The following is a 15,111-nucleotide window of genomic DNA, read 5'->3' on the forward strand; positions in this document are numbered from 1 at the left end:
CTTTGGATTTCATCTAATGCTGTAAGGAGACTTTATAAATAACCTTTTCCCCTTCACGATGAACATCAGGCCTCTTTCTCTCTTTTTCTTTTTTCTTTTTTTTTTAACTAGAAAACAAGGACGAAGACACCGCTGAAGCCGATATAAAGCCCCACCCTTCCCCTTCTTCCCGCGGCCTTAGGCACCGCTTCCGGCCATCATTTTCATCAAAAATCCATTAAAAAAAATTTATTTTATTTTTTTGAGCATTCTTCCCTTATTTTCTTGTTGGTCGGTCACCCTCAGCCAACTGTCCATCTTCGACCATGCAGGCCGCCGCCCACTAGCAATTCTTTAACTGTGCTGCCGCACCCTGCCAAACTATTGGCACCTCTTCCTCCCCTCTTTTTTTTTTTTTTTTTTTTTTGTCAAGATCAAAAAAAATAAAAAAAATAAAAAAAAATTCTTTTTTTTTTCTCTCTCTCCAAAATGATCTATAAATTTTAATATCAAGTCCCATCTTTATCTTATAGATCTAAATATAATCACTGCAAAGAAACTTTGAACGACCTTGGTACTCAAGTAGCCCATAGAGCCGATCATCCCAACCTGCATTGAATAATCTTAAAATCTATTATTAATAATTTTTATTAAATAATTTTGATCTTTATCAAATCTATGCTTTATGATATATAAATTTAGTTACTTAGGCTTGGCATGTTCGGAACCATCACTGTCTCTTTTTCTTAATATTTAATTCTATTAAAATTATCAAATATAAATTAATTATGTTTTCAATATTCTAAATAGATTTGGCAAACTTAGCTAATGAAATTTGAAGAGAAGGGCAACATAAATAGATCTTACACCCATTAATTTTTAAATTATCAAATTTTTTATATTTATATTTTTTTTAAAAATTGATATATATAATATAAAAAATTATGCTTTATCATGAAAACTAGTTTTATTAATATTTTTAATGAAAATAGTATATTTATAGAGCATGACTCTGATCATATCATTGAGTGTTTTTCCACTTATATGTGTATTTTCAAAAAAATATAAATATATTTGAAAGCTCTAAGATAACTATGTATGACCTTTACAATCGAGAAAAATCGATACTGGGAGCTAACATATATACGAACACAAATTCAACCTGTAGACATAAAATTAGCATATGAAATATGATACTCTGTTGATTACGAATATAGATCCTGTCATAGATATAAAGTGATAATAATTTGAATATCTATAAATAATTTTTTGAACTATAATATGAATATACGATAAAAATAATTTATAATTTAAATTATAAATATAATTATAAAATATTCATATTTATACATGCATGATTTGCTTCATGACATGTTTGTCTATATTATATTATGAAATACATAATTTGATAATATTTATTATTTTTTAATATTTTTAGTCTGTTAGTTGGTTTTTGACTTTGTAGTTAATAATTTTATGGATCTCTAGGGTTGTAAATTTTGACATTTATATTTTTGATTTAGATATTTAGAATCAATATTTATTTAATTAAATGAATGATGGGGTTAATATTTTTTATTATTTTTTATTTACGATGGATTTTAGCTCACCCTCCATTACTGGCTTCGTGTGACGTTTTATCTCCCGGGCATGTGGCGCGATCTTGGATGCAGGCAAAGAGACCCGACCCAAACCCTACTCGTTGCCGCCTTTGGTTGCTTTTGCACTGGACCAACCGATAGCAATTGGGGCTTTCCGACGGTAACCTTCTCTCTCCAAACCAAGTCAAATTCCCGGCAAATCTCGACCCATCGACGATGGCGCGCGGTGGCCACGGCGACGAAGACGAGGAGTTCGACGAGGTGGAGGAGGAGTATGACGAGGAGCTGGAGGACGAGGAGGAGGACGACGGGAAGGTGGGCAGGAAGCGGAGCAGATCCCAGTTCATCGACGATACCGCCGTGGAGGACGACGAAGAAGAGGAAGAAGACGACGATGAGGATGAGGAGTTCGGCGATGATAACCGCCGGGGCCGGAGGCAGAAGAGGCGCTCCGGTTCGGAGTTCTTGGATCTCGAAGCGGCCGTGGATAGTGACGAGGAGGAGGAGGAAGAAGAAGGAGAAGATGGTAACCCTAGTTCGCCTTTTTTTTTTTTTCTTGCAGTCTGGGAAGTTCCCAAACTGATGTTTTTCTGATTGCTGTTTTCCAATGCATTCGGGGAGAAAGAGAGGATTTAGGGAAGTCAAATTTATGAAGTATTCTTGGACATATGATGCATGAATACTGGGAGTATAATTGAAGCATATTTGGTAAGATGTAGCAAACATTTATAGGGAACCGGAAAGATTTCACCGGTACCAAGTTTAGGTGAATTATATCCCCCAAGCTTAATGGCCAAATCCAATTTGATACAACCTTCTGGGAGCAAATTAACTTCAATAGTTCACAAAATCATTTATTAATTTGCTCATAAATTTTTTGGTATGGAAAAATGTAATTTTATGGTTTCATGTAGAATGAGTGGCAACACTGATGTATCTGGATGTAGTAAGTACATCATTTTTTGCTGCCACCCAATTCTTTAAAACCTTGTCATCTTGTTGGGAGTATTTTTCTCATAAATAAATTATCTTTGAATTGTTAGTTTCATCTTGAAGGCGTCTTCTTTTTCTTTTCTTTTTTCTTTTGAGGTGTGCATTTTGGTGAAGCATTGGGTGTCCCCAAAAACAAATGCAAGTTATATAGTATGTAACTTCTTGTATAGATGCAATTTAGGTGCACACGGCATGCTTGGATGCAAAGTGCTGTCTCACCTCTTCATAAATTCTTAACAATGAACAAGGTGATAGTTATATACAAAAAGCAAACTTTGTTTTGATTTAACATCGCTAACAATTATTAAAAAGAGAGAAATGTGCAGCAGAAGTAGTTTTTGTTGTGTATTTTATACGTTTTCTAATCGGAAGTTTTTGCTGCTGATTTGGTTTCATTTTTATCTTCCCCACATCTGATTGAAATTTAACATTCTGAATTTTATTTTATTTTTTTTTTTTGGCCGCCTGGGATGTGGGGCACCATTGTCAATGGGTGATTATTGAACCTTGATTGCAACTATAAGTCATGGCCCTTCTTGGTTTTGGCCTTATTTTTTGATGATTGAGCTGAAATATGTGCATCTTTTTTTATTTAACATGTACCTGATTATCTCTGTCTATGAGATAGAATAACTTTTAAGTATAAGCTAGGTTTTATTTGTGTAATTGATGTCAAATAGTGGTAGCCTGCTGGGTGCTTCAGAAACTAGATCAATCTCCAAATGAAACAAAAAGATGGTAGAATCAAAAGGGCATCAGAGGAAAAAAAACAATGGCCAGTTTTTTCTGCATTAGAGGTAAATTTCAGCATTCATGTTAATGAATGCTCTGTCAATCTTTAGCTACTTCAGTAATAATTAAGAGAAGCAACATCTCTTAACATTCAGATCAACATCATGAATGCTCTGTCAATCTTTAGCTACTTCAGTAATAATTAAGAGAAGCAACATCTCTTAACATTCAGATCAACATCAATACTCGTTGATGCCCCTGCAGAACTATCTCCTCTAGTTGTCAGCCATATAATGATGCAAATCAAATATTGTGAAACTAAACAAGTATTCTGGGTACATCACCTATCAAGAAGCAAAAAAAATATTTATATGAAGTTCTGTAAGCCTGACCTAAGAAGAAAAGGGTGATCCTAGTGAAACAGCAGTATCTTAAGAGCAACATAGCATCAGAAATCAGGGGAGGTGGGTTGGGGTAGCTTAGATGATGAGGTATTAGATATGGAGAGGAATATTGCTTGTTCTTGTGGGGTTGAAAATTGGGAGAGACTAGGATGCACGTGGTGGACTGTGGCTTGGGAACATTCATATGCAGGAAAGTGGAATGTAATGCATGAGGGCTGGGGCGATGGTGGGAGTGGAAGGGGATGGGGGCTTGCAGGGCTACTTATGAGGTGCCAGGGTGGAAATGCGAAGGACTTTATTGGGTCAAGAGGGCTTGCGCCCTTTTGGCGCCTTTGGCTCCACTAATGCACTTACTTTCGCATGTAAATGTTTATGCTTGCTATTTGCATATGTACGCATGCCTGCATGTAATTCAATGACTTTTATTCGATACCTTCTATATGTGAACCTTTTTTAAGAAACGTAGCTTCTGGGTGAATTTTAAACCTTTGTTCAATTACTAGAGTTCCTGATCCTTACTTCCATTGTTCAATGATTAACAAATATCTGAATGGTGCAAAATATGTAGATTTTATAAATGATGCTGGAGCTGACATCCCTGATGAGGATGAAGGCAGAAGGGTGCATCATCCATCAATTCTAATGCCAGAGGATCAAGAAGATGTTGATGAGATGGAGAGACAGGTCTATGAAAGATATGCAAAATCAAGCCATATAGAATATGCTGAGGATGCCACTGATGTTGAACAACAAGCTCTATTGCCATCAGTCAAGGATCCAAAATTGTGGATGGTGAAATGTGCGGTATGATGGTTTCTATTTTTTCTTTTTTTTCTCAAGTCTTGATCTTAGTTGTCTAATAGTCATAGTCCTCGTAAGTATTTAGTTGCATTAATTAACATCTGTCAAAATGTCTTTCAGATTGGTCGTGAGCGTGAAACAGCTATATGCCTCATGCAAAAATTTATAGATAGGTCAGATCTCCAGATCAGGTCAGCTGTTGCATTGGACCATCTTAAAAACTATATATATGTTGAAGCAGAGAAAGAAGCTCATGTTAAAGAGGTTTGTGCAGATCTTATTGCTACCTTTTTTGGCACCTCTTCCTGAAAATTTAATATTGCTGCTGACCTCTGTGTGTTCAGGCTTGCAAAGGTTTACGGAATATATACTCGTCAGCAAAGGTGATGCTTGTACCAATAAAAGAAATGACTGATGTTCTATCAGTTGAAAGCAAAACTGTCGATCTCTCTAGGGACACATGGGTTCGGATGAAGCTTGGCATCTATAAAGGAGATCTTGCTAAGGTATGGTTGTCTTTACTGCTACTTTATGTCTTATTGTCTTATGTTCTTTTTCCATCTTTTCCTCAGCTAGCTTTCTTTTTGCAGGTTGTTGATGTTGATAATGTACGCCAGAAAGTGATAGTCAAACTAATCCCAAGAATTGATTTACAAGCCCTTGCTAATAAATTGGTATGAATCTCTTTTTAACACACTTGAAGAGGAAATGAAATTATCTCTTTTCCTCTTCATACACACACAGAAAGAGAACAGACACACATACATATATTTTTATACATTAAACTTGTGTTTGATGTACATATATTTACATAGACACATGTAGATATTTGATATAGATACATGCGAACACTGTGTACATGTACGCACATACATTCATGCATACTTTTGTATATCTTAAACTTATGTTTGACATATGTATGTTTATATATTTATATGTACATGCATATAAATATGTGCATGGAATGTTGTACCGGACCAAACCGTCTGGTACACTCCATACTGTACCATACCAGTCTTGTACCATACCGACATTCGGTACGCCATCTTGTACCATACAGAACGCGTACCAACATTATAATAGGATGGTAGTGGTACGTAGTTCTGTACCAAGACAGCAAACCTTGCGTATATGTATGTATGTGTGTGTGTAACAAGCTTAGTTTTCAAATTTTTTATTTTCAAAATAACCCTGATCAAATTACTCGGTTAAACATTTAAATTGTTTCTCTAATTACCTAAATTAGATTCTTCCTCAAAAGATTTATATAGAATAAGGGATTCAAGTGTTGCTGGATTTGAGAATAGAAAGAGGAATATAGAGTACATAAGAAAAGATGAGAGAAATTCTAATTTAGCCAGAAAGAATGAACTTAAAAGCTTTTAAATAAATTTATTTTAGTATATCCGGCCTCTAAGAACTTCAATGAAGAAGATATTTCTAAACCAAAAGGCAATGAGATATAGTGCAGTGGAAAGAAAAGTTAATTATGAGCAAATTATTTTCAGGTCTTTTTATAATTTAGATTTTAGTTAAATTATCCCCATTCCAAGAATTTGGGCAACTACGTGCAAGTGTATGTGCATTGTAACTAGCATATATCAAGCTTGTGTTTTGGTTGAACAAGGAAAAAAATTCAGCATGATTACTTAGTATAATGCACACTTTTTCATTTCAAATGCGGTGACATACTTATTTCAAAATTACCAATTAAGGTAGTCATCATTTGCAACGGTTTGGTCTTCTTGGAGCTTTGTTGGATTCTTTTTTTTTTTTTTTTTCAATTCTCTCTCTCCTCCCCCCCTCCCTCTCTTGTTCATTGCAGTCCTTGTTGTTTCTTTGCTGTTTTTCTTTTTTTGAGCAATTTTAACTACATATTTTCAGGAAGGTAGGGAGGTTCCAAAGAAGAAGACATTTGTTCCTCCACCACGCTTTTTTAACATTGATGAAGCAAGGTAATTCTGTTCCTTATTCTCCATCTCTGTTTACTAGTAAGATGAATTTTGTATACCACAAAAACTTGTGCTTATTTTTTTCTGTTCTAATTGTGGTTAGGGAGATGCATATCCGTGTTGAGCGTAGGAGGGACAAAGATACTGGTGAATACTTTGAGATGGTTGATGGATTGATGTTCAAAGATGGATTTCTGTACAAAACAGTGTCCATAAGATCAATAAGTTCACAAAACATACAGCCAACTTTTGATGAACTTGAGAAATTCCGGAAGCCTGGGGATGATGCTGATGGGGATGTAGCTAGTTTATCTACTTTATTTGCAAACAGGAAGAAGGGCCATTTCATGAAAGGTGATGCTGTTATAGTTGTTCGTGGAGATCTCAAAAATCTGATGGGATGGGTTGAGAAAGTAGAGGATGATACAGTCCATATCAGACCAAAGATGTCAGGGTTGCCTGTAATCACTTGTTGACTATTTGTTCTTACTACTTTCAGTACCGAACTTCCACGCCCGCCCCCCACCCCCCCCGCCCCCCCCACCGCCCACCCCCGCCCCACAACCAAAAAAAAAAAACAAGAATGAAAAGGTAACCTGCATTGCTTTTTGCAGAAAACGTTGGCTTTTAATGAAAAGGAACTATGCAAATATTTTAAACCAGGAGACCATGTAAAAGTGGTCTCTGGTGTTCAAGAAGGTGCAACTGGTATGGTGGTAAAAGTTGAGGGCCATGTTTTGATCATCATATCAGACACTACAAAAGAAGATGTAAGCAGTACTCTTTACAATATAACCTTGGAAAAGCATTTGTTATAGGATATGATTTTACTCTCTGTTGACACTTGTTTTTTTTTTCGTCGCTTAGATCCGGGTTTTTGCGGATCATGTTGTGGAGAGTTCTGAAATAACCACTGGGGTCACAAGAATTGGGGATTATGAGTTACATGATCTCGTGCTTCTGGAGTAAGTATTTTGTATTATTTATATCATTATTATTGGTTTATAATGTGAAGCAGTGAATCTTTTCTCCTAGTTTTGTTCACTAGTTGAATGTTGTGCAGCAATATGTCCTTTGGTGTAATTATACGTGTGGAAAGTGAAGCACTTCAGGCAAGAAAGAAGATTCCTGATTGTAGTAATGGCCCATCTAATTCTTATTACATTTCTTAACTGTTTTCTGTAAGTGTTTAGGTGCTCAAAGGTGTACCCGATAGACCTGAGGTTGTGCTTGTTAAATTGAGAGAAATAAAAAGTAAGATTGAACGACGAATTAATGCCAAAGATCGATCAAACAATATAGTGTCAGTCAAGGATGTTGTGAGGGTTGTTGAGGGACCTTGCAAGGTCTGATTTGCTTCCCTATTCTATTACCTGATAAAAAAGGAATCTTGATGCTTTCATCTCAAAATCAATGTCTTTGGTTCTTCTTGACATAGATGTTGTTTATGTTTTTCGCAATCAGGGGAAGCAAGGTCCTGTTGAACACATACATAAAGGGATCTTGTTCATCTATGATCGCCATCATCTTGAGCATGCTGGTTTTATCTGTGCAAAAGCTCAGTCGTGTATAATTGTAGGTGGATCACATGGGAATCATGACAGAAAGGTATTCGGTCATTGCTCTTAGTTGTTTTGGGATTATTGGAATATGATATGCCAGTTTTTGTAGGTGAATCTTATTGGTCGATATCATGTCTAATGCATTGATGATTACTATAGGGTCTAGATCCTTTTGACTCAAGATTTGGTGGTTTGAGATCATCCCAGTTTCTTCAGTCCCCAAGAAGACTGCCTCCTAGAGGACCTCCTATAGACTGTATGACTCTTAATGTTTGATGTCTTGCTGCTACTTTACATGATTTATTTTTTACATGCTTATTTACCACCTGTTGTCGAGGTGCACAAATGATATCTTCCGTTTGAAATGAAGTTTTATAATAAACCCCATTTATTAACCTGATGCAGTTGGGGGACGAGGCAGAGGTGGAAGAGGACATGATTCCTTAGTGAATAAATGTATTAAAATTAAATCTGGTCCCATGAAGGGATATCGTGGCAGGGTTAAAGAGGTTACAGGTCCCTTGGTGCGGGTGGAGCTGGATTCACAGATGAAAATTGTTACAGGCAATAGTAATTTTGCTTCTTATTTTTCTTAATTTTTGCTTTTAATTGCAGACTAACAATTTATAAATTTGCAGTTAAGAGAGAGGATATTGCAGATACTAATACTATAGCAACTCCATTCCGGTAATATCGCATGATGTCCTTTTTATGTAAGCTAGACATGTAATTATATTTTCCCTGATTGAAATTTTATGTACACCAGTGAATCTCGATATGGTATGGGTAGTGAAACACCAATGCATCCATCACGGACACCACTGCATCCAATGCAGACTCCAATGAGAGATCCTGGAGGTCAGTTTGCTTCAATATCTTCTATGAATTTTGGTTATGCGATTTTTTAAATTTCCATAAGACAACTGCAAAATCAATTTTGACTTCATTTTGTACAAATCAGATGGTTTCTTGTATTATCATATTGGTCATGCGTAATTTCTTCGATAAGATACTAACATATATTTGTTATTTTATACTAAATTTGGGGGTAAGTGTAATAATGTTGATATATTCCAAATCAAGACCTGAAACTTGTTTAAATTGCCTTTTTGTATTGTGAAATCTTTATTAGTTTTACTTACTCCTTTTCCTTCTTCTTCTTCTTCTTTTTTTTTTTTTTGTTGTGTGTGTGTGTGTGTGTGCAGCCACACCTTTACATGATAGCATGAGAACGCCAATGCGTGATCGGGCCTGGGCTCCAATGAGCCCTGCAAGGTTTGTGTCTCCATGCATTGAATTTTATTTCACTTAGTGCATTATCTGCCATACTGTATGTAATATGTTGGTCTATGGTTTGCTTTCTTGATCTTCTTTTACTATTGTCACATTTAGCAAAAATTTTTGTCAATATTATATAATTAAATGCTCTTTCAAGCTTCTGCCATTGGGTCATGTTAGTCCCTTTACAAGTACACCCATTATGTGTAAATACTGCCCCAACATTCACTTTCTAATAAATGGCTGTAAAATCTACCTAAAAAAGGGTGGAATTGAATTAGGAAGTGTTTTTATCGAATCTACTACAAATAATCTTGATTGAAGATAGCAAATCTAGGCGTCAAATTCTCCATGGGTAAGCCACATGCACCATGTAGTGCCAAAAACTAGACCTATAAAATAATAGAGCGATTTATTCAACTGATGATTTCTTGTGTACATACAGCCATATTTACCAAAACTTCAAGGTTATAGATGCATCCGATATCGAACTTCAAGAAGCTTCACGTATCATATTCTTCGAGATACGTCATGACCTGACATCCATGTCACATGTATGAGTAGCATTGCATACGTTATATAGACATGATAATAGTTTAGCCTGAAATAATTATTTCAATGCACGTAATGCTGACTGCTGAGAACTAAAAACCCCTATGTAAGTTGAAATTTTTTTATGATGCTAAGGCCAAAAGATCAATTTATTTTACTTGAATGGAATTAATATTTCGTCAAACAAGTTTAGTTTCTGATGTTCTTTACGTTAATTGGCAATACATATTCACAAAGTTTGTTTGATAATAAGTGTTCACTATGTCCAGCTTAAGGAGTCCATATCATACATGTTTTGTTAAGTTGACACAATGGATGCTTGGATAACTAACATGTTTTCTTACTGGAAAAATCTATATGTGTACGAATTGGTGAAAATTGAAGAGTTGGATACTTCCAACTAGAGGTGCAATTGAATCGAGCCGAGTCAAGTAGGTAGAAGCTTGAGCTCGACTCGACTCAAAATATTCGGACTCAAAACTCGGCGCAAGCTTGACCGAGTCTTAATATCCTAAGCTCGAGCTCAGCTTGATAAAAAATAGATAAAGCTCGAGATCGACTCGAATATTAATCGAGCCAAACTCAAGTTTGAAATTGAGTCTTAACTTATTAATAATATATATTATAAATAAAAATAATATTATTGAAAATATATATAAATTTGAATAGGCTCGTGAGCTTTCTAACCGAGTATACTGCTACTCAAGTTTGACTCAAAAAACTATTTGAGCTAACCGAGCTTGATTATAATCGAGTTGAGTCAAGCTTGAACTTGAGTCGAGCTCAAGTAGCTCGCAAGCAGCTCAATTCGTTTGCATCCCTATTTCCAACAATGAGTCTAGCTAATAGTAATAATATTCAAAACAAGCTTTTTGTTGTTTTTGGCCTTGGTTGGTGTAGATATTAAAACTTAAAATGTCATGTTTCTTGTATCCTTGAGCTAATGTTAGAGTTTGAATTGGGAACATTTATTTTAATAACAACATTGTTGGTGATATAACATGGCCACCTATATATGTTGTAACAAAAAGTGCAATATGTGCACCTTACATGAGCATCTCTGCACAGTACATTTTACACTAAGAGGCTTCAGGCATAAGCCTCAATGTGCTTTGGAGAGCCTCTCTCCAAGACATGAGGCCAGGTGAGTCTTGCGTCAGAGAAGTGAATTATAAAATTGTTTTATGTTTACTCAAAATTTGCAGTACAAGAATTTATAAGAAGTTTATGGAAATGTAAGGGACAATCATAATGAATAAAAAATATTTCAAGAAGTTAATTTCTATTTGTCTTTTTGTTGTATTTAATAAACTTCGACTTTTTAACAATATTTATTTCATATTTTCTTGATATGTCATTTATTATTGAGCCCCCAAATCATGATTTCTTGCTCTTATTAATTAAACTTTTAATAGTTTCCAAAATTCGACTTGTATCGATTAGTGAGAGACTAACACTAAGAAAGAAAGCCTTCACACTGTATTTAGTAATTACTCTATGACGATGAAGTGATGGAAATTAAAGACTTGTGAAGATATTCATGAGTTTCTAGGACTACTGCTTGTACTTGGTTACCTGAAGTAGCAGCAAGTATGGGTGTGGAAATGGGGAACCAGAACTTTCCAATAGAGCAAGGAACCACAAGGAAGCAAGTGCAAGAGTGAAATAATTAGGAGATGGTGCTTTGATGATTATTTCTAAGTTTAGTATGTCCATGTTTGGTGTTGCTTTTGCTTTTGCTTTTCATAAAGTCATTCGAAAAATTAGAGTTATTTAAGTTCTTAAGCAAATAGTGCATCCTGGTATATTTAAGTTCTTAAGCAAAGAGTGCGTTCTGGTATATTTAATGTTTGGCAATCACCTATTATAACTAGTTTTTATGGATGAGGTTTACCATACTTGAAAGACAATGAGCAATCACACAAAAGAAGCTAGAAGATCAGTTTTGTAGCTTCTTCTAGAAGCACTTTTTTGAATTTTGCTTCTCTTAAAAGCACTTTCAAAATGATATAATGAAACACTTAATTTTTTTAGGAAGTATTATTTTTCCTTTAAAACTATGAAAGGACTTCTTTTAACCAAACACCAGATGAGATGTACTTGAAAATTAGAGTGAAGTTCAGAGGACGGTTAATGTTCTACAAAATTTATGATGGCATTATTCTGGTTATTAAAACTAAACAAAAATGTGGGTGAATGCTTCAATGGAAAGTTTTAGATTCTGTTATAGCTATAACAACTTTATGGAGCTATAGCATGACTTAACGTGGAGCCATTGTGTTGGTCAAAAATTATTTTTAGGAGAGTCTTCTAAGTTATTCTCTTATAAGCATTTTAAATTGTATGAAAGAGTTAGGATATTTTTCTTGGATCGTATTGAAACTGGTGACATAGATATACATTTTATAATTATGTGATTGCTTAATGTCAGTGTGACTAAATGGAATATGTTATGATGTTCAAATACAAGATGGGTGAGAGATAATGAGTGCATGACAATGAGTGTGAAAATGCTGTTATACTAAAAATCTAGAAATGTGTTTTGAAAATTCAAGTGGTGTTAGGGCATAGATGGAAAGGAAGTTGTACGCTTTACCAAGCACATGCGAAGCAGGGATCGTGGAGCAGACCCAGTAACCAGTGTGATTTGTGCCAACTCACTATGTGGGGCACAGATGGGGTGCAAATCCATAGGAGCTGTTGAAGCTTGTCATATGAGTTAGCATGCATGTCTGGTATTTAAACATTCAGGTTCTGATAAGGTAAATCAAGTCTGATGGAAAATGGATGAGTAAGTGTTTGGAAGGACAAATAAGAGAGTAAAAGGTGGATACAAGTTATGATAGAAATGATGGAGATGTAACTGGAACAACTCCTGAAGTTGACTTTGAACAGATTGACATATTTGTAGTGCGTATATATATATGAAGTATCTAAACTTGTTTGGATTTCAACTGTCTGTCACATAAAGAATTTGTGGACTTCTGGCTCATTTTATTATTTTTTCATTTTTTAATTATAAGGCAAATAACCTAGAAGCATGCAATGTCTGGTAATGATACTGTTGCTTAGGTTTTTGGTATATCTTTTTTACTAGCAGATGGAATGTACGGCAACTAACATTGGTTTTCATGACCATAATATTATTTGACCAGGGATGGCTGGGAAGATGGAAACCCTGGCACTTGGGGAATCAGTCCACAATATCAGGTTCGGTATCTTGTCTCATTCTAGGTGATATGGACAGTGTTGTGTATATAGATAATTAGTAAGACATTTAGTTTTTCATGTCACTCAATTCTCTCAAAATACACTCTTTAGTCAACTTTATACAAGTTGGCAATTTATTTCAGCCAGCAACTCCACCTGCCCGGTCATATGAAGCACCTACTCCTGGTTCAGGTTGGGCCAACACTCCAGGTGGTTATAGTGAAGCTGCAACACCAAGGGAAAGCAGCTATGGTAGCTATATGGATTGGTGACTTGGTGATTTCCTTTTTATCTATATTATGATGACAGGTGTAACTTGATCATCTGCTCTTTTCAGGAAGTGCACCAAGCCCTTACTTACCATCGACACCTGGCGGACAGCCAATGACCCCAAGTTCTGCATCTTATCTTCCCGGTACTCCTGGTGGACAGCCCATGACACCTGGAAATGTTGGGCTGGATATTATGTCTCCAACAATAGGTCCGCTATCATCTTTATTTTTTGTACAGGAACTATATGTTCCTTCTGAACTGTCACCTTCTCCAAACTTCTTCCACTCAATGATTTCCCTTCACGTATCTTCATGAACTGGTTTACTTTGGTTGATCAGCTTACCTTTGCAAATACCTCTAGCTTGCTTGTTTGCATACTTTTTTGAATTGAACTTACTAAATATGGCTTCCATTTTCCATTGGATTGCTGTATGCTATTTTCTTTTTCCTGATTGCATGCTTGCATCCATTTAAATTGCAGCGAGCTATATGTGCAATGATTATAAAGGGAGCATCTTTTTAGTGGTTCTAGGGTGGGAGGTTGCCTCTTGTCAATGTCCTCTTTTCCCCTCAAAATATTTTGTCAAAAAAAAAAAAAATCATGGAAAACTATATGTATGCTGGTAGCATTGCAAAGTACAAGAAGCAAGGCTGTTCTTGTGGTCCATAAAGCATTAACTGTTTATGATGAGCATGTCCAAGACAATAATATCTTTAACATGGGCTTTGTGCTGCAGGTGGGGAAGAAGGCAATTGGTTCATGCCTGACATTTTGGTGAACATTCTAAGGCCTGGTGAGGATTCTAATGTTGGAATCATCCGAGAGGTGCTGATGGTATGCACATGACTACATGCAAATGTGATTATATAGTTTATTTAAATCATACATATAACTGGATATTATCATTTCATTTTTGTATCCCAGTGTCTTTTGTAATTGTTATAAAATGACAAACTTGACTTACAGGATGGATCATGCAAGGTTACCCTTGAGTCAGCAGGAAACAAAGAGATTGTGACTGCACTTCCGTCGGAGTTGGAGGTGGTGCGGCCGAGGAAATCTGACAAAATCAAGATCATGAATGGTTCACTCCGTGGAGTCACTGGAAAACTCATAGGCATTGATGGTTCTGATGGAATAGTGAAATTAGATGACACCTATGAAGTCAAAATATTGGACATGGTTATTCTTGCTAAATTAGCAACATAGTAGACATTGGTATTGCCAGGGAGGAGAACTCATCTAGGAAGCACCAGTTGGATGCCCATCTCCTGTTTTGAACCAGAAAGTTGAGCTTCGCCTCTTTCCTCACAAAAGATTCTCTCGCCCCTCGTGAGCCAAAGAAACACTCAAGCTCTCTTAGCACATTTCCTGTCCTAAACCAGAGCAGCGCTTGGTTTTGGCTCTTGTTTCATGCGTTTTCTTGGTTCACGATTCACTGTCTGCACCTAGTGGGATGGCTTCGATCAATCCTTGTTATAAAATCTACCATCAATCAAGTTCAGTTTATACTTTGAAGCTGAAGGAAATTGAGTCATGGTTCTAGTTGCACATGAAGATGTAAATTTATAAGTCCGGTCTACCTTGTTGAGTAGGTTCTCTGAGGAGCTTTGTGAGAAAAATCGGTTGGTATGCCACCGCACGTGGTAGATTGCTGAAAGACAAAGTATGTCAAGTTTGTAATTATATTCTGTCGCCCGCTTTATATATTTCATACGAGATCCAAAGGGCTTTACCAGTATGGTGCAAGTATGTTCCTTGTCCGAAATTTCT

General features: G+C 36.0%; 1 protein-coding gene across 2 annotated transcripts; it reads left to right on the forward strand.

The window, feature by feature from the left end:
- Window positions 1–1,649: 1,649 nt before the first annotated feature.
- Window positions 1,650–15,079, forward strand: LOC105039105 (putative transcription elongation factor SPT5 homolog 1). Of its 2 annotated transcripts, none has more exons than XR_830835.4 (22): window positions 1,650–2,106; window positions 4,278–4,513; window positions 4,631–4,774; window positions 4,855–5,016; window positions 5,101–5,184; window positions 6,395–6,465; window positions 6,566–6,923; window positions 7,077–7,232; window positions 7,330–7,427; window positions 7,526–7,574; window positions 7,656–7,808; window positions 7,927–8,070; window positions 8,184–8,280; window positions 8,430–8,588; window positions 8,663–8,711; window positions 8,791–8,882; window positions 9,230–9,299; window positions 13,010–13,064; window positions 13,176–13,316; window positions 13,402–13,545; window positions 14,075–14,172; window positions 14,305–15,079. XR_830835.4 is itself a non-coding variant. In XM_010915104.4 (22 exons), exons 1-22 carry the CDS (start codon window positions 1,797–1,799, stop codon window positions 14,545–14,547), a joined length of 3,081 nt encoding a protein of 1,026 aa, XP_010913406.1. In that variant the 5' UTR covers window positions 1,652–1,796; the 3' UTR covers window positions 14,548–15,079. The 2 variants fall into 2 exon arrangements, 1 of the variants encoding a protein (XP_010913406.1); XM_010915104.4 differs by having other exon boundaries at window positions 1,652–2,106; window positions 13,208–13,316.
- The last annotated feature ends 32 nt before the right edge of the window (window positions 15,080–15,111 follow it).

This window comes from Elaeis guineensis, chromosome 1 (assembly GCF_000442705.2).
Source record: "Elaeis guineensis isolate ETL-2024a chromosome 1, EG11, whole genome shotgun sequence".
Taxonomy (NCBI): domain Eukaryota; kingdom Viridiplantae; phylum Streptophyta; class Magnoliopsida; order Arecales; family Arecaceae; genus Elaeis; species Elaeis guineensis.